General features: G+C 37.6%; 1 protein-coding gene across 1 annotated transcript in view; it reads left to right on the top strand.

The window, feature by feature from the left end:
• Positions 1-25,708, top strand: part of LOC137618277 (uncharacterized) — a 29,025-nt gene extending 3,317 nt beyond the window's left edge. The window contains exons 2-6 of the mRNA XM_068348449.1: positions 5,168-6,001; positions 10,059-10,238; positions 12,087-12,482; positions 15,008-15,052; positions 24,092-25,708. Of these exons, the coding sequence (XP_068204550.1) occupies positions 5,175-6,001; positions 10,059-10,238; positions 12,087-12,482; positions 15,008-15,052; positions 24,092-24,314 (1,671 nt within the window). The 5' untranslated portion in view covers positions 5,168-5,174 and the 3' untranslated portion in view covers positions 24,315-25,708. The remainder of the gene's footprint in view (positions 1-5,167; positions 6,002-10,058; positions 10,239-12,086; positions 12,483-15,007; positions 15,053-24,091) is intronic.
• The last annotated feature ends 338 nt before the right edge of the window (positions 25,709-26,046 follow it).

Here is a 26,046-nt window from a genome sequence, read left to right as displayed (position 1 = left end):
GGAAAGCGGACATGGGTATTGTTTGTAAGACTACGGACTAACTGCCGAACTTGTTGAAGCTCTAGAATGATGAGATTTTCTAATAGAATAATACATTATAATCCAGTGTGGGGAAGGGGAAGCTGGACCTGTAGAACCCTGTGAGGTAACAGGAAGGGCTGAAAAAAATTCAGACCTTAAAGGGGAGTGATAAGCACCCCCATGGGTAAAGGTGATGTACAACGAGATACAATCTTTACAGCCGTAGACTGACGAGGGGTATGTTGAAGGGATAACGTACAACACACGCACAAGGGACACTTCTGGAACAAGGTAAATCTTTACCCGTGCACCGTCACTAGTAAACATTGAAACCTGAATTCCCCCAATCCAATCCAGGGTGTTATCTTTACTGATTGGGGTAGGGGGTGTCTGCATGATAGCGGCCACCTGCATCTATGATGACGGGTGTCAGAATAGGCAGTCTAATGGGGGAGGAGAGGGTGAACAAGATATTGTGTTGATATAAGAAACTATTTTCAGGAGACTTTGAAACTTGAAAAATACGATAAACTCAAAAAGAAAAATGAAATCGGTTTTCCTTGTAATGTCAATATCCTTGCCTGGAAAATATTCTAATGCAAGAAATGCAATGAATAAATGATATTGATGACATTACTCTAATAAAAATGAATATGCAAATTCAGCTAAAAATAGGTTTTCACTAAGTAATATGTAGCTCTGCAAACTGTTGCTGTCACACCCAGTAAAACTACTCATCTTATCAAGTCACCATTGTCTGAGTGAGGTCAACTCACCGCCTCATAACAGACTTCAAAACAGGGGAGTTTATAAAAGATTTGTTAACGCCAAAAGATTTACTGTGCTTTAGCAAATCTTCCATTTGAGGTCTACTATAGGGTTGTGAGTTGGCAATACTCCATAGTAAACCTTGGTGCAAAATATGAGATATTCAGCCTACACTGTGGCCAGACTTACCTTCTTTATATCGATTCAGCACCTCTACCTTTTGTTCCAAAGTTATCACCTTTATCCAAGAAGGTAATTTCATTTTACTTGAAGAGGATTATCTGTGATGCCAACAGTTAGCTAAAGGAGACTTATTTACCTTTGTGATGTGTTAAAGCCCACAAAAATATAGGCTTGGATCCCATTCACTATACAAAGAAATCTCCAGACAGTTTTGGAAACATTACAGGGAAGATGTCCCTCTGGTTTTACTTTTCGTTATTTGAGAAAATGCCAATATGATTCTGCTCATTGTTGGGATTCAGTTACAGTAATGGCAGTAGTGCATGTAATCAATAGTTAAAGCAAAGAATTTTTCTTTTGCTCCTAGATTGGGTTAGGAAAGTGTTTATTTTATGGTTATGAGAAGAAAAAAAAGTTCCTTGCAGTGCAGGTTGTTTGGACTGTACTTCTAGAGTATGGTATCATTTTGATATTGCCTGGAGCCAGTGTCTTTTGATGGTTATAGCTTCAGCCATGGCGAAGTAATCCAAAAAACCAAGAAAAAGGGCGCACAGAAAAACAATGGTAGCGTCACGACACGAGTCCAAAAGAAGGATGTGTAGATGGCGCTAGGGGCGGGCGTCGGTGGAGTGGTTCAGGTTGGTTTGGTTAGTGCCGCTGTAGCGGCTCATCCCTTATGTGCGAAGGAATTATCTAAATGGAAGACGACCTGTGAATAGTGGTTTTCACACGCCCTATCTTTATACACGACGCCCTAAGGGTGTTCGCGCGAGGGTAGTAACCTCTGCATTCCATGCTTTAACTTTCTCTGGTATATTTGGAAGTTATTTATATCAGAAAAGTGACAAGAAGGACCTTTTCACCGGGCGACACAGGTATCTCCCCAGAAATAGATTTTTCCTTCGTCAAAATCCCTTATTTATCAGCTATGAGTCATGGTCATGGGATCAAATGGTATCTCCGATTATATGATGAGCGATTAAGAATAAAACATTGGTAGCGGGTAACTCATTCCTCTCAGGGCGCAGCTTATAAGATGACATTCATCCTTATTAATGCTAATGATTAATATTAACTTTCTTGTTAGTATGCAAATCGCCAATAAACTCTATGTAAGAACAATTTGAATAGGCTTAGTTACCGTATTTACTTATCTTAAACTTTCCTAGAATTCATTGCTGATTTCCATTTATAATCATTACCATAAAGAAAGATTCATGCATCATCTCATCTCTTGAGCATTATCATTCTATGACCATAAGTGTAGTTGATAGATGTAACTGCTTTAGTGCTTAAATTAATTTTCAGTTCTTCATAGTTTTAGCTTAAAAGTATTGGCTTTGTGTACATGGAAATGAAATACTTCGTATTCAAGAATTCTGTACCAGGAGTCCATGGAAAAGTTAAGAAGCAATTTTTATCTTTCCTAATGATATAAACCTGTAGCTGTTTATAGAGATTATCTTTCAGTGAAGCTGGAAAATTAGCCATAGATTTTAAGGCGAGTTAGAACTACCAGTCCTTTAGTTAGCAGGGGTAGCCCGCTACCCCTTTCACTCACACACCAGTGTTGCCTTCTCACTTATGATTGCAGGCAGGACTTCTCGGGTACAGGTGAAGGCGGGACAATTTGTTCAAATAGCCACAGGTTTATATCGTTAGGAAAAATACAAATTACTTTCAAATTTGTCATTTGTTCCGACACAAAATACAAACCCTTCCGCTATTTATAGGGATGACTCGCCCATTAGAAGCATGCAAGTCAAAACCAAATGGCTTGGCATTTGACCAAGGGTTTTCCCTTATATGTCCTGCACATAACCGGGAGGACCTTGACACCTCGCTTACCTCGTGCAACACATGGATAGTGGCCTGAGCAATCTATGTGTTTGTGATACTAGCAATGGGACTGGCCTAGGTAAGAGTTCTCAGAAACCATAGGAATCTTTAGTATCAATCAAAGACGTTACCCAATCCCTCCTCGCATGGGTCACTGTTTCACTCTGGTTCGTCAAGCCCGCATCAGACTCCTTTGAATCCAACTTCTTCAGGGGCAGCCAGATCCCAGGTGTTTTAGCACAAGCGATCTCCCTTTTCTCTGGTCTCTACGGGAGGCCAGATGCTGTATAAGTCGGCCTCTGGGCTCTGGTCAGAGTCTGAAGTGTACCGTCATTTAAATCTCCTTGAGATGAGGGCAACCTTCTTAACGGACAAGGGGTAACTTTCGGGGCTAACCCAGGAACGAACTTCGGCTGGATTTCTCAGGCAACACTCAATGTCTACCCTCAATTTGAGCTAGAGCTCATTGATGGGAAGCAGAGATTGTGGCCAGAAGGTCCGCCTCCAGGTGTTGGAGCTTTACCTTCCGAGGGAGAGCCATTCCACCAGCCACTGGTCAGCAATCTTCCTTCTTTTTGGGAGAATCGGCTACTGCAGCACCAGTAGATGTTGGTCGCTTTTTTCCATCCAGGGGAATGACTTCCTTCACCTCTTTGGTCTCGTCTTTATTGGATTTGTCTGCTCGCCTTCCGAGGGAGAGTCCCTTCTTTAGCTTGCAGGAAGAATCGCCGACAGCAGCAGCAGACGTTGGTCTCCTTTTCCCGTGTGCGGGAAAGATTTTCTTCTTGTTTTGTTTCCCCTTCGGGAGATTAATCCCGTGGGAATTGGACTCGTCCATACCCGTGATTGCTCTTCGGAGAAGGCCTCGTCGTTGGCAGTCTCGGCTCACCCCCCAGACTCGTCTCACCCAGCGGACTCTTTTCCAACTCCCTACTGAGATCCCGAGAGGACTCCTTCCATGACATGATCTACTCTAACTGTTACATATGAACATCTTTCACAAGACCGTAGCTTCTTTGCAACTTCATGCCTTGAGACTATCCAGCTCCTCCTCTCTGAGAGTTCCCTTTTCCACAATATGTTGCGAAGAGGATGTCCGGATACCTGCGAAGATCTTCGGGTGCAGTCTATCAGGCCAAGTGGGCTGTCTTTTGTGGTTAATGTTGTGGAAGGGTTATCTCTCCCCTCGATACCACTATTCCTGTAGAAGCAATGTTCTCCCTTTATCTTCAGGAGGAAAGCTTCTCTTGGTCTCGACGATGAAAGGTCACAGCTTATCCTTGAGCTTCGCCCTCAGACCGAAAGGAATTAGTTTTTCCTCTACGCTGACATCGCCTCTCTTCATACGGAGTTTTGAGCCTACCTGCCCTCAATCAGAAGGGAGACCTCCTCCATGGGGCATGGTTCACGTCTTTCGGTCGTTGAAGGACTCCCCCTATGACCTAGGTCTCCAAGCAGCAGATATTCCCCTGACCTCGATGACAGGTTTCCCGCTCATGTTAGCTTCGACCAAGAGAGTCTGCAAATCATATGGGCCGCCTTCAACGTCTCATTGGCATTCACTTATCTTCGAGTTGCTAAGGCATTCCTTTAAAAAAAGATTTCTCATATACACCTCAGTCTAGGCCTCCCCCAACACTAACTGACTCACTGTCTGTATGCCAAAGTCTTGTGGATTTTAAGAATGATCAAAATTATTTGAAAAAATGCTGAATACCTATTATTATTATTATTATTATTTTTACTTGCTAAGCTACAACCCTATAGTCCATTTCTTTTAGCGATGCATATTTGCACCGACTCGCAGCAGTGCCCTTTTAGCTCGGAAAAGTTTTCGGATCGCTGATTGGTTGGACAAGATAATTCTAACCAATCAGCGATCCGGAAACTTTTCCGAGCTAGAAGGGCACCGCCGCGAGTCGGTGCAAATATGCATCGCTAAAAGAAATGGACTATAGTTGGAAAAGCAGGGTGCTATAAGCCCAGGGGCTGCAACAGGGAAATTAGCCCAGTGAGGAAAGGAAACTAAGAAAAAATATTCAAAGAACAGTAACAATATTAAAATAAATAATTCCTATATAAACTATAAAAACTTTTAACAAATCAAGAGGAAGAGAAATTAGATAGAATAGTGTACCCTCAAGCAAAAGAACTCGGTTGAAGAACTGATAAGGTATTCAGCACGTTAGATACTCTCGTGATTAGATATAAGAAATATATTTTTTATAATACTTTAGAATGTATAGTGTATCATTCTATTGTATTACTGTACTGTATTAATTTCTCTATTGTATCTCATTTGTATACCTGTTTTGTGATTTATTTTCCCTTTGTATAATGTTTTCTGTATTTACAGACTCATCATGTTGGTAGTCACGAATATTCAAGACGGAGAAGTGGTCACTCACCGCCTGTGCTTATTGCGTGTGGTAGGGACACAGCCCGAAGCGACGTGTGGCGCAATTCATAACCAGAGTGATAATAGTAGAAATGGGACTTTATGGAAAATCTATAATGGGGGGTTTAATGCTTTGGTTCCTCTTGTCGATGGGAAAAATTACTTGAGAATTATATGTGGGACAGAGGAGGCATCCATACAGGTAGAATACCGGCCGCTCAAGATTCCGCGTTTCATCCGCCTTGTTTATATCACTTGCCTAAACGAAGAAAAATTTCAAGGACCTCATAGTATGGAACGATCTCCAAACACAGCAGTTCGGAAAATTCAGACGGGAGCTCTGATCTTACAGACGTTCGTTGCCGAAACTTTGGCAGCCGAGGGGTTGGGTCGACGCACTTTTTGCTTCGAGTTAGACAAAGAAGGAAACCCCATAGTTCATGTTGTACAGTTACCGCTTACCATAAAAGAAGCACATAAATTCACAGAGGAACGCCTGTGGGAAACTGCGGCCCTGCAGATACTGTCTTCCCATCTTGCAGATAAAAACTGCAAATACGTAGCCTTTTTCTGTGGTACCAGGTTTTCCAATCCAGATAAACTAAACGTAAAACACGAAGCAGAAATCATGGAGTTAACGAAAGGTCACGTTTCGTTAGGAGGAGGTGGATTAGCTCTTGTTGGCACGGGTGCGTTGTATTCCTGGGCGACGAACGTTGAAGATGTAATGGAGGCCATGAGAGATAACACCCCTGTCGACACAAACTCGCTCCTGGACTTCAGTGGTGGAAGGTATGATATATTGTTGTGTACTTGTAAAAGGTCATACTGTATTTCAATGAGTCTTGCCCAGTATTTGTAATGTTCAGCCATCTGCAAGGACATGTAAGATAAGTTTATGTAGGTGGATGTACATTGAATATATACAGTAGTTAGTCTAGCACTGAAAACAGAGAAACAATGCTCCAGGCATATTTGGGTTGTTCCTATCAACTCTGCATATTGAGGTTGGTGATTGACATATTATGGTTGGTGATGTCAACTTCTCATATCGGGGTTGCTTATTTACTCTACATACTGTTTGTTCCGACACTAGATACAAACCTTACCCTCTTTACATAGGAATATTATTTCGGCGCTAGCGGAAACTATCCGTTAGAATTTTGCGAATTATAACTACCCTCTGCTAGTTAGTGAGAGGTGATAGTTAGGGTAGTAATCACCGTCACTTTTTATTTTGGCTGGGTAGAGTGCACACGTCTCACATCTCCGCTAAAACCCTATACATAAATAATTTCCTACTTATTCATAACTGTTGTAAAAAGCAAAGATTTTTCTGTATTATTCTTCTCAGGTTTACCTGCCTGCAAAGTCCAATAAGGCAGATCTGTCCTGGGAATGAAGGTCGCCGTTGTGGTACCTTGATGTCTGCTTAGGAGACGGATCCTCACGGTCTCTGTCCTGCATGTAAGGGTCACTCTTGCAGGCAGGAGTCTTCTTATGTAGTGTGTCGGGAATGGTCACCCTCCCAATGGAGGAGATTTAGTCAGTGACGGAAGAAGAAGGCGAAGAGGGACCCTTCCCCTTCGAGGTCAGTCTTAGATGGAGATGGACTAGAACAGGGCATGGACAAATTCAATGCCCCTCGGTGGAACCTCCGGGAGGGGAGAGCTCTCAACCTTGAACGGGATTGTTTGGCAGACCCCGTTCGAGATGAAGGGACAGACAGTTCGGCAGTCTGTTAGACCTCAGGACTTCATGATATCAATAGATCTCAAGGCCGTGCTTCTAGATTCCCATTCATACATCTCCAAGGAAAAACCTCAGATTTACATTAGAAGGAATGATATACCAATTCTAGGTGCTGTGTTTTGGCCTGACCGCAGCATCTCGGGTATTCACCCTAGTGTCCACCTTAGCACAAGTTTCAAATTTCACGAACATAAACCAGAAAAAGCAAATGTCAAACTTTACTTCTTTTACATTAATTTTTAATCACCTGAATTCATATTACATGATGAATTAATATTTGCAAACAAGTTTTTTTCTTTATTTTTGCTTTGCCACCAAATGCCGCATTAAATACTGAGAAAAGTGTTTTTCTTTGTCTTGGATTTCTCAATAACTGAATGTCTTTTATAGTGAGAATGACTTGCTAATTCATTTCTGTTGATATAGAAACACTTCCTAGCTGTTAAAAATGACTTGCTAATTCTATTCTGTTGATATAAAAACACTTAATAGCTGTTACAGTTCATATCACACAATTGTGTATGGCAGGCTTATATAAAAACTGGTATCAAGTGTTTTTTCCGTTCTTCATGCCAGTTTAGCATAACTTAATCAACATGATGTTTGTATGAGCATTTTATTTCTTCAGTATTTTCTATACAAATGTTTTGACTATACATTCTTATGAATTTTGTTGTGTATTTAATTGCCATGAATTGCAGCTGTGTACAAAATTCAGTACAATACTATTTACCCTAGTCATTTCATAAGAGTGCAAGTTAATAGATTACAAGACTAATATTTTTCTGTTGCATATACAGTACTGCACTGTACTGTGATTTACATTGAAATAGCTTTTAACATTTGTTACTTTAATATATTTCTAATAATATATGAATTCCTTTTATCTTTGTATTGTGTGTGCTTGTTTCAGACATGTCAGTCAATGTTAGTTTCTCTCCTCTCTTTTCTTTTGAAAGATCTTGAAAAGGAGTTGGTTGTTATCAAAGTTGTTTCTCTAAACTTAACATATCTCCAGTTCCTTCTGATGTTAAACGCTGTAGTTGCAGCAAGGATGGCGAAAGAACAATTTAGTACGGGTGCTTTAGTTCCAAAAGCCGAGTTATTTTCTTCAGAGAAAGGATTAGCATATTGAATTATCTTTTTTGATGCTTATGGTTTCTAACATCCCTGATTCTCCCAGCTTGTTTTCATCAACAGGTGGCTTAAAAAGTAGGTCTTAACGTTCATCTATCTTTTAGAGTTGTTCCCACTGTAGATGTTTTGGTTAAGTCTGTTGTAAAGAGAATAGTCAATGAACAACTTAAATCAAAATTATGGTGTCTTCAAACTTTTTTCTTACAATCAGAAGTGAAAATTCATGAAACTCCATTTTTTCAAACTTGAAAATTTGGCAGTATTTTGGAATTATACCTGATGTAGTGATCCAGTTATAGAGAAAACTACAAGGGCTCGGTCTTAAGTTTTTGCTTTAATGTTTTCTCCATTTAATGTTTATCAGTCTAGACATTCCCCTGAAATAGAAACTAGGATTAATAGGTTTCTGATAATGGCTAAATAAAGAGCTCTAACCTTGGGTCTCCTTTGGTCACTCATCATCATCTCCTCCTATGCCTATTGATGCCAAGGGCCTCGGTTAGATTTCGCCAGTCGTCTCTATCTTGAGCTTTTAATTCAATACTTCTCTATTCATCATCTCCCACTTTAGGCTTCACAGCTCTCAGCCATGTAGGCCTGGGTATTCCAACTCTTCTAGTGCCTTGTGGAGCCAATTTGAGCATTTGGTGAACTGATCTCTCCTGGGGAGTGCGAAGAGCATGCCTAACCCATCTCCATCTACCCCTCACCATGATCTCATCCTCATATGACACTCGAGTAATCTCTCTTAGTCAATACTTTTCCAGTAAAAAGTAAAATATGAAATATTTATGGAAGTGGTGATTTTCCTTCTGTGAAAGTGAATTCAGATACTGAATTATTTCCACTTTTGTTAATAAGGCCTGCATAGCAGTGCCTTTGGAAAACTGGAAAATTCAATTCTTTCTTAAATGATTCAAGAGAATTTTTAAAGGTCTGATTTAACCCTTTTACCCCCGGACTATTTGGAAATTTCCTACCCTTAACCCCCAATGGTTATTTTTTTTCAAGCACATTTTGCAGTATATTTTTTTTAAATTGCTCTAACAGCCTTAATTTTTGTCATAGAGATGTCAGGTTGGTCTCATTCTCTTGGAAAATGCCTGAATTTTCTCAAAAAATTATCTAAAATATGAAAAAAAAATTTTTATAGCATTTTTTTGCAAGGACGTACCAGTACGTCCATGGGGGTAAAGGGATGGCTTTTGTGAAACGTACCAGTACGTCCTTTGGGGGTAAAAGGGTTAAATTATATAATATTGATTTATTACAATATTTCTGTATCATATCTTTATTTTCAGTTGGATTTGTGTTTGTATATCTGAATGTAAATCGAGTTTTCTAAGTTAGGGACCTGTACAGTAATAGATTACTGTAAGATCATCACTATAGTCCATTTCTTTTAGCGATGCATATTTGCACCGACTCGCGGCGGTGCCCTTTTAGCTCGGAAAAGTTTCCTGATCGCTGATTGGTTAGAATTATCTTGTCCAACCAATCAGCGACCCGGAAACTTTTCCGAGCTAAAAGGGCACCGCTGTGAGTCGGTGCAAATATGCATCGCTAAAAGAAATGGACTATAGGCTTCTCCATCATACCAGGAGATTTTGGAGTTCCTTTAAATGGACCACTTTTTGTTAAAGAATTATTAGATTATTGAAGCTCTTTAGCTTATCAAATATTACCACTTATTGGCTAGGATATCATGATTTTTACAGGTATATTTTTTTATTGAATGACAAGTATGAAGTTTTTACTATCTTGGATTTGAAGTTATATTAATTACTATTAACTTTTTTGATATTTTGAATATTCAGATGCAAGCTATACATTGTGGTATTTACTTTATATATATTTGTTTTTATCGGAAGACCAGCCAGAACTATAAAGCTGAAGAACATCAGTATTTATTTTTGTTGACATTTACTATTCTAATGATTTCTCTCTCCTATCCATCCAGAGGTACATGGGGTGCATGTTATGGCACACACCTTGGTTCAGTATTACACGAATTAGCACATACTCTAGATCTGGGACACACACCACACGGCATCATGGCAAGAGGTTTCGAAGATCTGCACGTGTTTTTCACCACCACAAAACTCACGTCGGATTACCTTCCTCAATCGCCGCATCACAGGTGAGTATATTTTTTTTTTTTTATTGGATGAATTTATTACCTCCGCCAACAAAGTTGGAAGGAGGTTATGTTTTACCCCTTATTTGTTTGTGAACAGCTTCCTGACCACAATTTTAATCACAAAGTAATGAAACTTGAAGGGATTGAGTAGAAGGTAAAAAGCTGGAAATAATTAAATTTTGGAAGGTCACAGTCGAGCAAAATGTCCAATTTACATAATCAGCCATGAGTTTGGACATTGTTGTCACAGAGAATTCAAACTTGGTTCATATTTGAGTGTATGAAAATCTATGCCAATTAATACATGTTTAGGTCAAGGTCCAGCAAAAAGTCGAGAGATAAGCTGGCGCGGCAGAGGTCTGTGCTCTACCGAGTGCCCCTCTAGTTTAATACTGTACTTACTTATGGTTCACCTATCCCAACCCCTTGCTTTAACAGTGATTTGTTCCCTCTTTCAAAGTAAATTAAAGTAAATTGCAGTTACATTCGCTTACGGGCTGCCAATGCAAGAGCCCGTGTCTTGCATAAGGCAAGGTAATGTGAACACACACACATGCTGATTTGTGATGTCAAGAAGTATTTGGAATTTGACTTTAAATATGAAGAGTACTTAATTTGAGATTGTTTACCATAGAGCACCACTGTTGGCGTGCCAAGTCATTATTTAATGGAGAAAGAATACAATTAGTGAGAGCATGAGTAGGAATTATTTTATTTTTGAACAATAGATATCGATAAGAGAGGTACACTGACAAAGCTAGGTGAACCACAGCTAAGTATTGAAATAATGAATTTAATTACTGTATTTGAATTCCATTTTATCGTGATTTTTATAATTCAAAATTGAAGTTTTTATGTATAGTTAGCATCATGAATTTTAATTGACATGGCTATGAAAGGACACATTTGGCAACAACACTTAGCCGATTATACTGTAGTATATAAATTTTTTTCATTTTGTCACACAGATATTACTGCTACAGTACATTTTTCAGTTACCAGATGTCTCTGAAATTCATGGAACCAGTTGTACATGTATAAATGTACATTAGTATATACTATACTATATTTTCTCTAATTTAGATTGAAAAATAAATCCTAGATACAGTATTTATCAGTTTAGCTATTGCTACGAGAATGTTTTTTGTAGTTCAGTACTGTATTTCTGTTTCCATATAGAGTAAGTACTCACTAACTCTGATCCATACAAGTCAGAAAACTCATTAAGTTGGCATGGATCTGACTAATAAGCAAACTTTATTGCACAGATCCAGGTAAATATCACCTCAATTATCACAGGGTTCAATCCCAAACAGTGTTTGAAGCTGCACTTGCGTGCGAAACACTATGACTTAAGAGGCCATTTCGTACTGTCTGGGACCCTTTAGATTTTGTTCCCAACATATGGTATTCTCATACAGACTGCGTATTAGACAAGTTCCATTTTCTCTTGATTGACCTTTGTATAAAGTCTTGTGGTTTCCTGTTATCACCTTACTTTACCATCCTTCTTATGAAATAAAATTTACAGTAGAACCATTTAATGATAAAAGCTTTAAATTTTTTGGCAAGAAAAGTATCAAATCATAATTTGTCATGTGTCTGAGCAACTTGGAAGCTGGGCTATTAGGAATGTATAAGAGACTTGTAGTATTACTGTATATTGTTAAATATTAATTCCATGATATTTTTATTACAATAATATGGGTGATAAGTTGTTATTGTGTAGAAGTATATTTATCTAAGAAATATATTTATGAATGGAATTACATAATTCCCAGATAAAAAGGCTAATTATTTCAGTTGTTTATTATTGTTAATCGCCATTTTCTCCTTTTGCTATTACAGTGCCATCATGCGACAATCTATGTCAAGCTCTCTAATAAAAGAATCGGTCACATTCACCACGGATTTTGTACGGAAAATACCTCTGGATAACATAAACATGACAGTCGAGCCCCCGAAAGAACCAATCGCATCCAGCGGTGTGTACAGTCCTCCGATTTTCACGAGACGGTATCCCAACCGAAGAGATTCCGACGCGAGTCCCGGATCTCCATTAGCTCAGGAAGATTCCATTTCCTCCCAGATGCCAAAGAACGCTTGCAGTCGTCCGTTGCTGAATGCCCCGTCCCCCAACTTGAGTACGCACTTCAGCAATAACAACAAGTTCTCCGAAGTGGATGGAAGTAAATGCAGAGCTTTTTGGGCAAGATCAAGTGCTGTTATATTAGCTTTTCACAAGTGAGTTGATTTTCTTATTTTTGTTATGATTTTTTAACAGAATAAGTGTTTGTACAATAAGCGATACCATACCTTTGGTTGTTCTTTTTGGAAATATTCCAAAATTGAATTATATTAAAACAAAGGAGATAGTAACTACGTAAATGATATATTCACCGATGTTCTGGTTACCATTGAAACATAGCCACCTTGTCTCTGTACTGGTTTCAACTGCAGTATCAACTCTATCAATCTGATTGAATAAGAATACCGAAGAGCTTCCACATTTTCTTATAATGGTAACAGAGCATAAGTAAATTTTGAGGTTTTTCCATTGTGTGAGTATAGAATTTAAATTGATTACAGTACAATATTGGAAAGGCTCTTCTAACAGCACTTAAAATAGTAACTTCTTTTAGCTATAGCTGCCTTAGGTAGAAATGACATGTGATATGTTGTGTATTATTATTATTATTATTATTATTATTATTATTATTATTACTACTTGCTAAGCTACAACTCTAGTTGGGAAAGCAGGGTGCTATAAGCCTAGGAGCTCCAATAGGGAACATAGCCCAGTGAGGGAAGGAAACAAGGAAAAATAAACTATTTTAAGCAGTAACATTAAAATAAATATTTCCTATTTAAACTATAAAAACTTTAACAAAACAAGAGGAAGAGAAGTAAGATCGAATAATATGCCCGAGTGTACTCTCAAGCAAGAGAACTGTAACCCAAGACAGTTGAAGACCATGTACAGAGGCTATGGCACTACCCCAGACTAGCAAACAATGATTTGATTTTTGTGTGTCCTCCTAGAAGAGCTGCTTACCATAGCTAAAGAGTCTCTTCTTTGAGTAATTAATTCTTGCATGTTAGTTACTTAATCACAAGGAGCATTTCTTTACTGAGGTTCTGTTTGAAGACGCTGCAAGTGAGGGAAAGAAATCAGTGTTGCTGACCATATGCTGAAGTGGGAATCTAAACGTGTTTATCGACGCTGAATTGTGTATGGGTCTACTATAAATTAAATATGTTTTATTGTTGATGTTTTTAAAGTATTTTATTTTAATTTTCATTACTTATATCGTTTATTTATTTCCTTATTTCCTTTCCTCACTGCGCTATTTTTCCCTGTTAGAGCCCTTGGGCTTATAGCATCTTGCTTTTCCAACTAGGGTTGTAGCTTAGCTAGTAATAATTATAATAATAATAATAATATAGGACAAGCACAGGTTTTACGTTAGATAAGATTTCCTTGTTTAATTATTTCAGAAGTAACATTACCATGACTTGTGCATTTGATTATATGATGGTTTATCTTATACCTTATCAACATTTTTTATTGATTAATTCAATGGACTTTCTGTAGTATTTGTTATTTTTATAAATTTACATTAATTGCAACATTAATGTAGTGCAAAAATGTTTATCAGCTTTTGTTTAGCTTATATTATACATAGGAAATTGGTTATTTATGTTTATTTTTAGTGTTTGCACTTAAGATCTATTTCTTTTTTTTTTACAAGTGAAAAAGTCCTTGTTAGGGATAAGGAACAAACAAAAATATTATTTCCTTTTTTCTGTTACAGTAAAATTTAGAAATTTTTTTTGAGTTTTTCCTAAATCAGCCATAAAACAGTGGTCTATATGTTTGCCTCATGAATTTAAAAGTGTATGAAAGAGGAGATTAAAAAGATGTAAATGATATTTCATACAAAGGTTTTTGCAACCTGTGAACTATTTTCATGTCTCCAAAAAGGTTGAGATGCAGAATCTTTACTTCAAGTGACCTCCAACTGTATATGAATATACAGTGTATATTTATGGAAATGTATTGTTTACATTTTGTAACCGCTATACTTTGTTAGGCAATTCCTTAAAAACCTACAGGTAGTAGGCTGTGCCAGGGCACCAGCCACCCCTTGAGATACTACATGGTAGAGAGTTATTGGGCCCTACTGGGCAGATAGTACTACTGTATATTGGATCTCTCTGGTCACAACTTATTTTTCCTTCGCCCACCCATACGCTGAATAGTCTGACCTATTCTTTACACACACACCTCTTTCCTCATATACGTGACAACATTAAGATAATAGAAAAGTCTTCTCCATTCAGGGGTTAACTACTGCACTGCACTGAAATTATTCTGTGGTTACTTTCCACTTGGTAAGAGTAGATGAAACTTTAGCTATGGTAAGCAGCTCTTCTAGGAGGAGGACACTCCAAAATCAAAACATTGTTCTCTAGTCTTGGGTAGTGCCATAGCCTCTGTACTGTGGTCTTCTACAGTCTAGGGTTAGAGTTCTCCTTCTTGAGGATACACTTAGGCATACTATTTGTTTTATTATTTCATTTCCTCAATGGACTATTTTCTCTGTTGGAGCCCTTGGTCTTAAAATCCTAGTTTTTCAACTATGGTTGTAGCTTGACTAGTAATAATAGTAGTAATATACTGATTTTTTTCTGATTTATTACATCAGAATTAGAGTTTAATTGTTTATATGTATTATATATACGAAATTATTTTTTTTTTGTTATAGGTGGCTAAATGAAGTAACTCACGGGGAACCTCCGGAACTGAAAGGGTAAGTGATATATTCATATATCAATAGTGGTTATTTTCAAATAGTTTTGCCTGAGCATTTGTAAGACTTCTGTACTACAGTACAGTATTTCCATGCTTAGTTTAGCACTTAATAATTCTTTTACTAGTGTGTGGTATTTCATTGTTATGTATTACTGTACAGAATTGTAGGAGATTGTGTTTCTATATAAGTTTTGTTGAAAGAAACATGTTGCTAGCACTGTTTGACATTGTCCCCTTGTAGAAATTTGACAAGAACCCAAAGTGTGTGTAGGAAGAATACAAAGTTTCCTGTATGATTGTAGATTACAGTTAGAATAGTGGTACAGGAAGTCCCCTACTCAATGTACTCAACAGGCTGTGAAAGCTATAATGAAGAATCTTGTGGCCTTTGTAAGATACAGTAATAGATTATTTTAACATAATTGATATTTTTTTAGGTTTGAAGTGTTTTTTTTAATGTACGAATGTGTCAGTATTATTATTTTAACATAATTGATATTTTTTTTTAGGTTTGAAGTGTTTTTTTTTAATGTACGAATGTGTCAATATTAATTTGCATATGAGGACTTTAGTACTGAAAGTCAATCTTAATTTATTTGGTTTTAGTATTGTTGATATTCTGAGGGATTTTTCAAATACTTTGAATTTTTGCGTGTTAGCATTTTTTAACAAATGCAGAATGCTATGTATCAGCTGTTGACAGTAATTTCTTCAATCAGTGCTGTCACTTTTACATAAACAGATAGTGCTACAATGATTTGGTTCAGTTTATATACTGTATACTTTTACAGTATAATTTATACTTTGTGTATTCATTGATATCTCACAGGAGTAAGATACAGAAGAGGGGGTTCCCAGTCCCCTGCTGCTTCCTCCGGTTGCCTTGGTGACCGCAGAGGTAGCAGCAGTAGGGGATTCAGCTTATGAAACTTCATTTGTGGTGGATAATGGGTGAGGTTGGGCTGTGGCACTCTAGCAGTACCAGCCAAACTTGGCTGAATCCCTCGTCAGGCTGGGAGGAGCCGAGAGAGGAAAGGTCTCCTTTTGTTCCTTTGTTGGATGTCGGCTACCCCCTAAAATTTGGGGAAGTGTCTTAGTAAATAGATAGATAGATATGTATTTATCCTTATCATCTCCTACGCCTGTTGACGCAAAGGGCCTCGATTAGAATTTGCCAGGCATGTCTATCTTAAGTTTTTAATTCAATACTTTTCCATTCATCATCTAGGACATCACGATTCATAGTCCTCAGCCATGTAGGCCTGGGTCTTCCAACTTTTCAAGTACCTTGTGAAGCCCAGCTAAATGTTTTGTGTGTTCAGTATCTAATTTTATGCTTTCTCTATATATTGAATAAGGTCGTATAGCAACATCCGAATGTTTTCTATGTTGATAGAATTGGTAGATGGTGTGAGGTGTAAGAATACACCAGATAGCATTTCTTACCTATGCTTTTTACCATAACTTGTGTTTGATGTAAATGCGTATTTCGTCTGATATTTACATATATAAATTTCTATGTATGAAATGAAATACAGATTTATTTTTATTACAATGCCCTATTCCAAATGTTTTCAGGGTATTACCATTACTGCATTAGGTTCTTAGCTTGATTTTTTTGAGATGTTAATTATGGTACAGTAGAGGAAGAAAAGAAATTCTATTCTCTCTCTGGAAAGACTTTTTGTGTGTTGTTTTCTGTTCTCTCCGTCAACAAAGGCTTCAGTCATGTTGTCAAGACTTTCACTATAACATCTGTTATGGCTTGCAAGACTTCAATAACAGGTTATATGCCACGGAGTTCAAAGTAGAGCTTCAGCCTTGGCTTCTGTGCCAGATTAACCCTTTTACCCCCAAAGGACGTACTGGTACGTTTCACAAAACCCATCCCTTTACCCCCATGGACGTACCGGTACGTCCTTGCAAAAAAATGCTATTAATTTTTTTTTTTTTTCATATTTTTGATAATTTTTTGAGAAAATTCAGGCATTTTCCGAAAGAATGAGACCAACCTGACCTCTCTATGACAAAAATTAAGGCTGTCAGAGCAATTTTTAAAAAAGTATACTGCAAAATGTGCTGGGAAAAAAATAACCCCCTGGGGGTTAAGGGTTGGAAATTTCCAAAGAGCCTGGGGGTAAAAGGGTTAAGTGTTGTCTGATTGGAACAGTTCGTCCAAGAAAAATGTTTGTAATGTCATTTAAAAGTTTTAAGGCTGCTCATGAATGGCCAAGGCAAGGGACAGTGATTATGCCTTTGTAGGATAAGGCCCTAGAAACTCAGCATATATACATATATATACATACTGTATGATCAGTGCCCAAGTCACTTCTCCACCCAAGCTAGGACCATGCAGGGCCAGGCAATGGCTGCTGATGACTCAGCAGGTATCTATAAGCTCTCTTGAAACCCTCCATCCTTAGCTATAAGAAACTATCGAGTTTGAGCGTGACTTGAACCCCAGTCCGGCAATCGCCAGGCAGGGATGTTTACCAATAGGCTACCACAACCTTATTTGGAATGATTGTGGCCAGTTAGGTGGTTCTGGGATCCTGGCATCTGTTCATAACTTGAGCTTATTACAAATGCAGTTGGAATCTTTATGGGAGGTGGTGCCAATTCTGCCATTGTAAAAATTAGTGTCGGCATACTGCTCTAGATCATGAAGTAGAGTCTAGTGCAAGGCCTACTGTTAATGTCATCTGAAACCATTGATAATGGAATCTTATATAGAATATTTTATAACATTGTTCTATAGAATGCTGAACCTTTGCTTTGAAGTATGTCACTCCCTTCTTGTTTTGTGTAAAATTATACTTTACATGTCATTCATATCCCATGAGAAATTAGAAGTGCTTTTCTCAGAACTGTCAAAGTTGATAGAGTAGTTAGTCATTAGTTTTCTGGTTGATCAAACAAGATCTATTTATCAAGAAATTTAATGTAATATTGAGAGAGAATTTTTTTTTCTTGATGTAGGAGCAAATAATTTTGTTGCCGCTCAGACTTCCGTAGCAAGTTTAAACTCTCATTTATGTCTTAAAATTCCTAAGCTGTGTTCTTTGAGTTCTTTTTGTTATTATGTATATTTTCTTGTCCTTATTTTAATTTCTGAAAGAGTTATCAGCAGCGGCTGCAAGCTAAGCTAGCTTAGCAAATGCGACTATTATACCTCTTTGTCGTATATTTTTGGTGGTATTTCTTTACCTCTGTCTTTTTCTGGGTTTTTGTGTCTGCCACGTATTGGTTCTCCTTGACGAAAGTATGCGTTTGTGGTCATTTGGTCCACATATTTATTAAGAGTACTAGTAGGTAGGGGACATTCTTCTGTGCTCTTCTTTATTGTATGCATGGAAATATACTGTATATGTGAACTTAGATTTTTAGTTTTCTAGTACCCTCTTCTGTATTTGTTTATGCTGATCGTTATAAAGAGGAATGATCCCTAAACTAAAGATATCGCTATGCCAATACTGTAGTACATCACTCTAGATTTGATACTGTATTTTAAATGCTAAGAGATATTTTATGAATCCACTTAAATATAGATAAATACATGTATATGCATAATTTTAAACCTGAAAAGGGGGTAACGATTTAATTACTGTATATGGTTTTAAAAGTCAAGTCTTTCAGTGCAAGCCTATTAGTTTTACATAGCCTATTTTGTATTTTATTTGGTTCATAGCACATTCCACTGGAGAGAAGAAATAAGTCTAGTGGCTTTGGTGGGCTAGTGCAACTGCAGAAGGTTCCTCTCATCATGTGTGTCCCTTTTTGAGTAGTCTAACCCAGCTGTAAAAGAGCTGTGGTATCTGAAGGTGGATAGTTAAGCTGAAGTAGAAACAATTAAATAAAAGTCAATCATGCTACAAACCTTGAAAGCATAGCTTTAGTTGATGTCAAACTTAAAAGTTAGAAGATTGGTAATGAAGTTGCACTACTAGTTTTTTCAAATCAATAAATACTACTACAATGAGCGGTCCTCATCTTTGAAACTGCCACCTTCGCTTTGTCCCCCACTTGATGTGGAGAGGGGAGAGCATTGTCAACCGAGTGTTGGGTGAATATTGAGATGATAATTGCTCGGATCCTTTTCGCTACTTATTAGGGATATACTTTCGGCAAAGCTGGAAGACTAGCCGTAAGACTTTTAACGAGATGTAACTACCCCGCCACTAGTTGAAGGGGTACGGGGTTAGCTGGCTACCCTGCTCACACACATACCTGTGTTTTCTCATCACTTTTTCTTTTTGCTCGGCCGAGAGCGGAGGTTGTCTCTATCTCCACCTTCCTATGCATTTGACTGCCATTTGACTTATACTTTTTTCCTTATTCTTTTTTCAGGTGTGCTTGCTTCCTGTTGCCTTTCATCATGTGGATCTGTCCAAGACCTGATGGACACTCTTGTGGAACCTTCAAGTTCTCGGCCAATACCGGCCTCATTCATTATGTCTGGCCTGAAGAGGATGGCCCTGTGCGTAGGATGACACCTACGAGTAATGCTGGGAGTAGTCTTCCTCCCAGTGGGAGAGATATGGGTGGCGGCACAAGAAGAAGTCTAGAGAGAATCTTCACCATCGGGGTCTTCCTTGAATCCATACGACTTACTTGAGATTTTACGAGCAGAAGACTTTCTTTGAAGCAATCTAAGGTTGACGTTGAACTCTTATCTTGTCTATCTCCATTAAAAAAGAACACTTACCAGCCCATATATTTAAGAGTATTTTACCACAAAAAAAAACTCATCAGTATGAAACCAATTTGTGGGCTATGCAAAAGAACCTAAAGTCAAGATATTGACCTATTCACCCAAAAGCACCTTAACTCGCCTCGTTACTCCATAATCTAATGAATATATCTTACAAAAAGAAATGAAGAAAAAAGGATTTCTTAATCTGAAATGTCCTCTGCAACAAGGTGCTTGTTGGGTCATTCAGTGACCCTATGCAACTGGTTAAAAACCCTGCAGTTGCAGTATGAAGTTAAGTTTTGTTGGGTTAGATTTCCTAATTGTCCACTATCAAAGAGTGATTTTTCCTTTCTAATTAAGTGTTTTTATTCAAGCACATCTCATTCAATGCTAAAAGTTAGAGATAATGGTATTAGTGGCATGGCTCTCTTAATATCATTAAGAATATATCCTTGGAAAGGGTCCTTGCTTTAACTTCAGCAACATACCGTGTGAGTATTTGCTAAGTATTATCTGAGAGAAGCTTTATTTGCTCACAAAGATTGTTGGACTGTAGATCCTATAGTTTCTATGAGAGATATTTTAATTTTTTAGGTTACGTACTAATGTGATTAGGTTTATATTAACCTTAAAGGTTTAGAAGTCTTAAAGGTCACTCATGAATGGCAGGGTCAAGGAACAGGACAATGGTTTAAAGACTGACCATATATAAACACAGATCATGATCGCCTCTCAAGCCCCCACTCCATTAAGCTCGGACTACGGAGGGCATGCCAATGGCTGCTACTACGGGCTGCAGTAATGCAAGATCCTGTGTCTGGCCGTAAGGTCAGGCAATCTACAACAACAACAATGGCTGCTAATAACTCAATGGGTAGACGTATAGGCTCCCGTAAACTACCCATCTCTTGCTCAGAAAGATGGTGAGGTTTCAGACACTAATAGAAGCTATTAAGCTTGAGCGAGTCTAGACTCCCATATAGCAGATTGGCAGGCAGGAATGTTTTTGAAGCTTCAGTTACGGTTTGGTAAGGAGCTTTGAATCTGTAGAGGGGAATTACATACATACATACATACATATACCAAGGCACTTCCCCCAATTTTGGGGAGTAGCCGACATCAACAAATGAAACAAAACAAAAAAGGGGACCTCTACTCTCTACGTTCCTCCAGCCTAACAAGGGACTCAACCGAGTTGGTATAATTATTCCCTCTATCGTAATAAATGTGTAAAGAGGAATCACATAGTTTAGGTTATTCCTTATGGCATACTGTATTGTCCTTTCCTATTTTTATGTTTGGCCAAGGAAAGACTAAGTTTTATTTTTATTTCATTCCATCGTGAATGGAAGTGTGGAAGGGTATTAGAATTGTGAGGGGAGAATTATCGTAATTGCTTTTTTTGAAAATGATAAAGTTCAGAGTTACAAAATGTCTTCAACTTGAAAACATTTGGCATAAACATTCGAAGATAAGATCAAATTCAACTGATATCATTAATCTCAGATATTGAATCAAATGTTGATAATGAAATACTGTATTAAACAATACTGTGCTTCTAATTTAATGTAGTAAGCAAGACAACATTATCAATATGACACGGGACTATTTGTTGACTTACAGCTGAAAATCATAGGCGTGCGACTTAAACGAAGCGTACCCTTAGCGAAATTTAAGAAAATTAGACTTGCAAACAGCTTCTTGGAACCTGTCAAGTTTGGAAGTTGAGAACGTTTCGTATTTTAACCCTTTTACCCCCAAAGGACGTACTGGTACGTTTCACAAAACTCATCCCTTTACCCCCATGGACGTACCGGTACGTCCTTGCAAAAAAATGCTATAAATTTTTTTTTTTTTCATATTTTTGATAATTTTATGAAAAAATTCAAGCATTTTCCAAGAGAATGAGACCAACCTGACCTCTCTATGACAAAAATTAAGGCTGTTAGAGCAATTTAAAAAATATATACTGCTAAATGTGCTGGGGAAAAAATAACCCCCTGGGGGTTAAGGGTTGGAAATTTCCAAAGAGCCTGGGGGTAAAAGGGTTAATTATCATCAGTTGCCCATATCCCAAGAAGTGTGGTAGTCAGCTATGTAAGATTCATCTGTACAAGAAGAATTTTGGTTATAAAAAGGGTAACTGTGTACAGAAGGTCTTCAACTTACGAACTTAATTAGTTCCAAGAAGCTGTTTATAAGTCGAACTGTTTGTACATCAAATTTTTTTTTAATTTTGGGCTAGGGTAGGCCTAACCTGAATCCCATGCATATGATTTCCAGTTACAAAAGTCAACAAATAGTCAGGTTTCATATGAAATATATATCATTGGATTACAAATTCATTTTGCTTATTGTAATAAATGATATGATATTGTTTTTCCTTATCTTATCTCTGTTATTTTTAGTTGGATTTGTTTGTAAAGTATCTCTGAATGCTTATAAATTGAGGACCTTCTGTACTGATACTTAACATGTAGTCATATAATTTACCCTCTTCTCCAATTACAGTGATAAATTTGAGTTATTACAGGTCTTCTATCAACTTTGATATAATGACCAAGGGACCTGGCTACTTCCTATGGACCTCCAGGTGCGGTTTCTACTCCCCAGTTTGGGTATGATGCTGCTCTGGTTGTTTAAAGGTTTAAAGGTTGGTCATGAATGGCAGGGGCAAGGGACAGACACTGCCCTATCAGGCAGGATAATGCCCTAGAGTCTGACCATATATACATATGATCACCACCCAAGCCCCCTCTCCATCCAAGCTATGACCAAGGAGGGTAAGGCCATAGCTACTAATGACTGCTGGTAGACCTATAGGCTCCCTCAAACCACCCATCCTTAGCTCACAAAGATGGTGAGGTTGCAGTGACCAAAGAAACTATCGAGTTTGAGCGGGACTCAAACCCCAGTCTGGCGTTTACCAGTCAGGGACGTTATAAGCGTTATAAGGATTAAGAAGCATACACTTTGTAGATATTAGCCATGTAACTCCCAGATCATCATCATTCGTCATCTCCTTCCACACCTATTGATGCAAAGGGCCTCGGTTAGATTTTGCCAGTCGTCTCTGTCTTGAGCTTTTAAATCAATACTTCTCCATTCATCCTCTCTTACTTGACGTTTCATAGTCCTCAGCCATGCAAGCCTGGGTCTTCCAACTCTTCTAGTGCCTGGTGGAGCCCAGTTGATAGTTTGGTGAACTCATCTCCCTTGGGGTTGTGCAAAGAGCATGCCTTAACCATCTCCATCCACCCCTCACCATGATCTCATCCACATATGGCACTTGAGTAATCTCTCCTAGATAAGCATCAAAATTATAGATTGATTGAAATTTTCTTTTTATCCCATGTAAAAAAAGGTTATTTTCCGTGAGACAAATATTGTATAGCTTCTGGAGAAGAAGCATTGGGTAATATACATAGAAATATAGGCTAGTACCTGTGAGACAAAAATTTTATACTGTGTTTTTTATGTTAATTTAGGGTATTTGATATCTATTTAAAGTGAGAATCTGTGAGAATACTTGTAATGAGATAAGATTGTTGTATGTTGTGTATGTTGTTAATATTATTTCAGTATGATGTTGTTATGCAAGTTTGTGTATGTCTCAAATTTACGATTTTATTTTTGTGGGTACACTGTGTAATAATTTCTCTCTTTCTTATACTAGCATATCTGGCCATGCACTAAAAGTTGGCTATAGCTCAGCTCTGTGAGTACCGAGCTGACCCAACTTTTGGGTAAATTCCAAAGCTTCTTGTACTGTATTGGCAATTCTAAGTCTTTGAGCTACTGTAAGGAGCATATATGATTAATAGAACTGCTTTCAGACTCTTTCAAAAATATTGCATGAATGCTTTTCATGGATATAATAATATGCCATGGCTGTCTATTCTAGATTTCTTAAGAATTGTTCTTTTGCAGATGCTCAAAGAGTTTTTCATCATTTTCCGCTGTGAATCTATTGATAGCTAAAACTATACAGCGTTTGAAAAGAAATTAAAAAAAAAAGAAGTACAGCCTGAGTTTGGGGTTTATCCAGCCAAAATCTTCTTTTTCGAGAAGTCAAGATGGGTCAGCTGTATTCATTGCTGTCCACTTACCTTGCTACTTATTCCTCGGCTATTGTGAAGATATATTTGATTTTTTCCTAATTACTGATTACAGAAAAATATAGAATGTGCTCAAATTTCTTATGCATTAGATAGGATTTTAGTCATTTATTAAGCATGTGTGCTTCTGTTATTTTGCATATTGGTGCTGATATCTCATCTTTTGTGATATAATGACATATAACCGGTCGTAACCTTCCATCTTGAGTCGTCCGCTCTTTCCCAGGTCTGTCGTCTGCAGCACGGCAGGAATCCGGGTGGTCGAGTTGCGCGACATGCACACGATGGCGTTCCATCACTGGGAGTTTGTGACAAGACCTCCCCCTCCAGTCCTCCATCTTCCATGGGCGCAGGTACCTCATTGGCCGCCGGATACCCATATAGAAGTAGTGGCTCAGGACACTCAGGGTAACCTCCTCAAGGGATGTTTCGTTCCTCGTCCGTTATAGGCAGATTAAATTTTAGACCCCGAACATTGTCTGTACTGTGAGAAGAGTTTATGTGGTTTCAGTTTTTGAAATCTGGAGTTAATGTGGTTTCAGTTTTTAGAATCTGGAGTTAATGTGGTTTCAGTTTTTAAAATCTGGAGTTGATGTGGTTTCAGTTTTTAAAATCTGGAGTTGATGTGGTTTCAGTTTTTAAAATCTGGAGTTTATGTGGTTTCAGTTTTTAAAATCTGGAGTTTATGTGGTTTCAGTTTTTAAAATCTGGAGTTTATGTGGTTTCAGTTTTTAAAATCTGGAGTTTATGTGGTTTCAGTTTTTAAAATCTGGAGTTTATGTGGTTTCAGTTTTTAAAATCTGGAGTTTACGTGGTTTCAGTTTTTGAAATCTGGAGTTTATGTGGTTTCAGTTTTTAAAATCTGGAGTTGATGTGGTTTCAGTTTTTAAAATCTGGAGTTGATGTGGTTTCAGTTTTTGAAATCTGGAGTTAATGTGGTTTTAGTTTTTAAAATCTGGAGTTTATGTGGTTTCAGTTTTTAAAATCTGGAGTTAATGTGGTTTCAGTTTTTAAAATTTGGAGTTCACACTGTTCCAGGTAAAATCTGGAGTTTACGTGGTTTTAGTTTTTAATATCTGACGTAATTACTCGTCCATTATAGGCAACTTAACTTGAAGACCTCAAACATTGTCTGTACCGTGAAGTTTACGTGGCTTCCGTTTTTAAAATCTGACGTATTTAACACACTTATTGTTTAGATATGGGTTTCACTATGAAAACTTCCTACGGAAAGTCCTTTTTGACACGAATTTAGATGAGGTTTGTTTCATCAGTGCTGATCAAATAGGTTTAGTATATTCAAGTTTCTTATGCACCAATACCATTTCTCTTTTCATGTTTCTTGATTTGACACTTCCATTTGAGGATGTAGTTTACATGAACACCACCAGGGGAATTTTATTCATCCTATGTCAATTAAATACCATAAGCAAACTGCTAGTCATTAGAAATATAATAATGTAAAATAGAAAAGTGCAGCCTGTCGTAGTACTTTAGTTCATAGGCTAAAGATGCAACTATGAAACGACTCTACTTCAAGGAATTTAACAACTTAGATTGCTATGTACAAATTTGATACTGGGGTTCTTCTGTTTCTCCAGTCTCGTAACTTTATGGAGGATTCATTCCTATTGAGATAAGTTTTAGCTACTGATGATTGTAATCTTTTGTTGCTACTTCTTATGTATGTTTCGCTTTAATTAGTTTTTAGTAAGTTCATGGTCCTCTGTTGCTTTACCTCGCGAGGCTGCACAAACACTTGAGGGGTACTCTCTATAGATTAGCTTGGAATATATGCTTTGGATACTGTACTTCCGGTTTACTGATAGGAAATGTCATATTTCTTCATGTATTTATGTAGAAATACTAATAGAAATTGCTAGATGAATAGGGAGACAAGTTTTTTTAATTTTGTCTATAGTTTTGATTACAGTAAACTTTGGTGTTGTTTTATAAAGGGCAATTTGTTTTGCAGTCTTAGAGGAAAACAAACTTAGACCAGTTTTATGTCGAGAATCTCTGTAAATGGATTTAGGAATCTACTGATTAAACAGTATTTAAGAAATTGATTCCTTTCTAAGGCTAAAAGAGGACTATATTACTCTGCTTATGCTTTTTACAGTTGGAAAAGGTGGGATTAATTTGTTTCTCTCTTGCACATTATTTTTTGTTGTATGATCT

Source organism: Palaemon carinicauda, chromosome 24 (genome assembly GCF_036898095.1).
Source record: "Palaemon carinicauda isolate YSFRI2023 chromosome 24, ASM3689809v2, whole genome shotgun sequence".
Lineage (NCBI taxonomy): Eukaryota > Metazoa > Arthropoda > Malacostraca > Decapoda > Palaemonidae > Palaemon > Palaemon carinicauda.
Note: the sequence above shows the minus strand (reverse complement) of the source record. Positions and strands in the feature narration are given on the sequence as shown.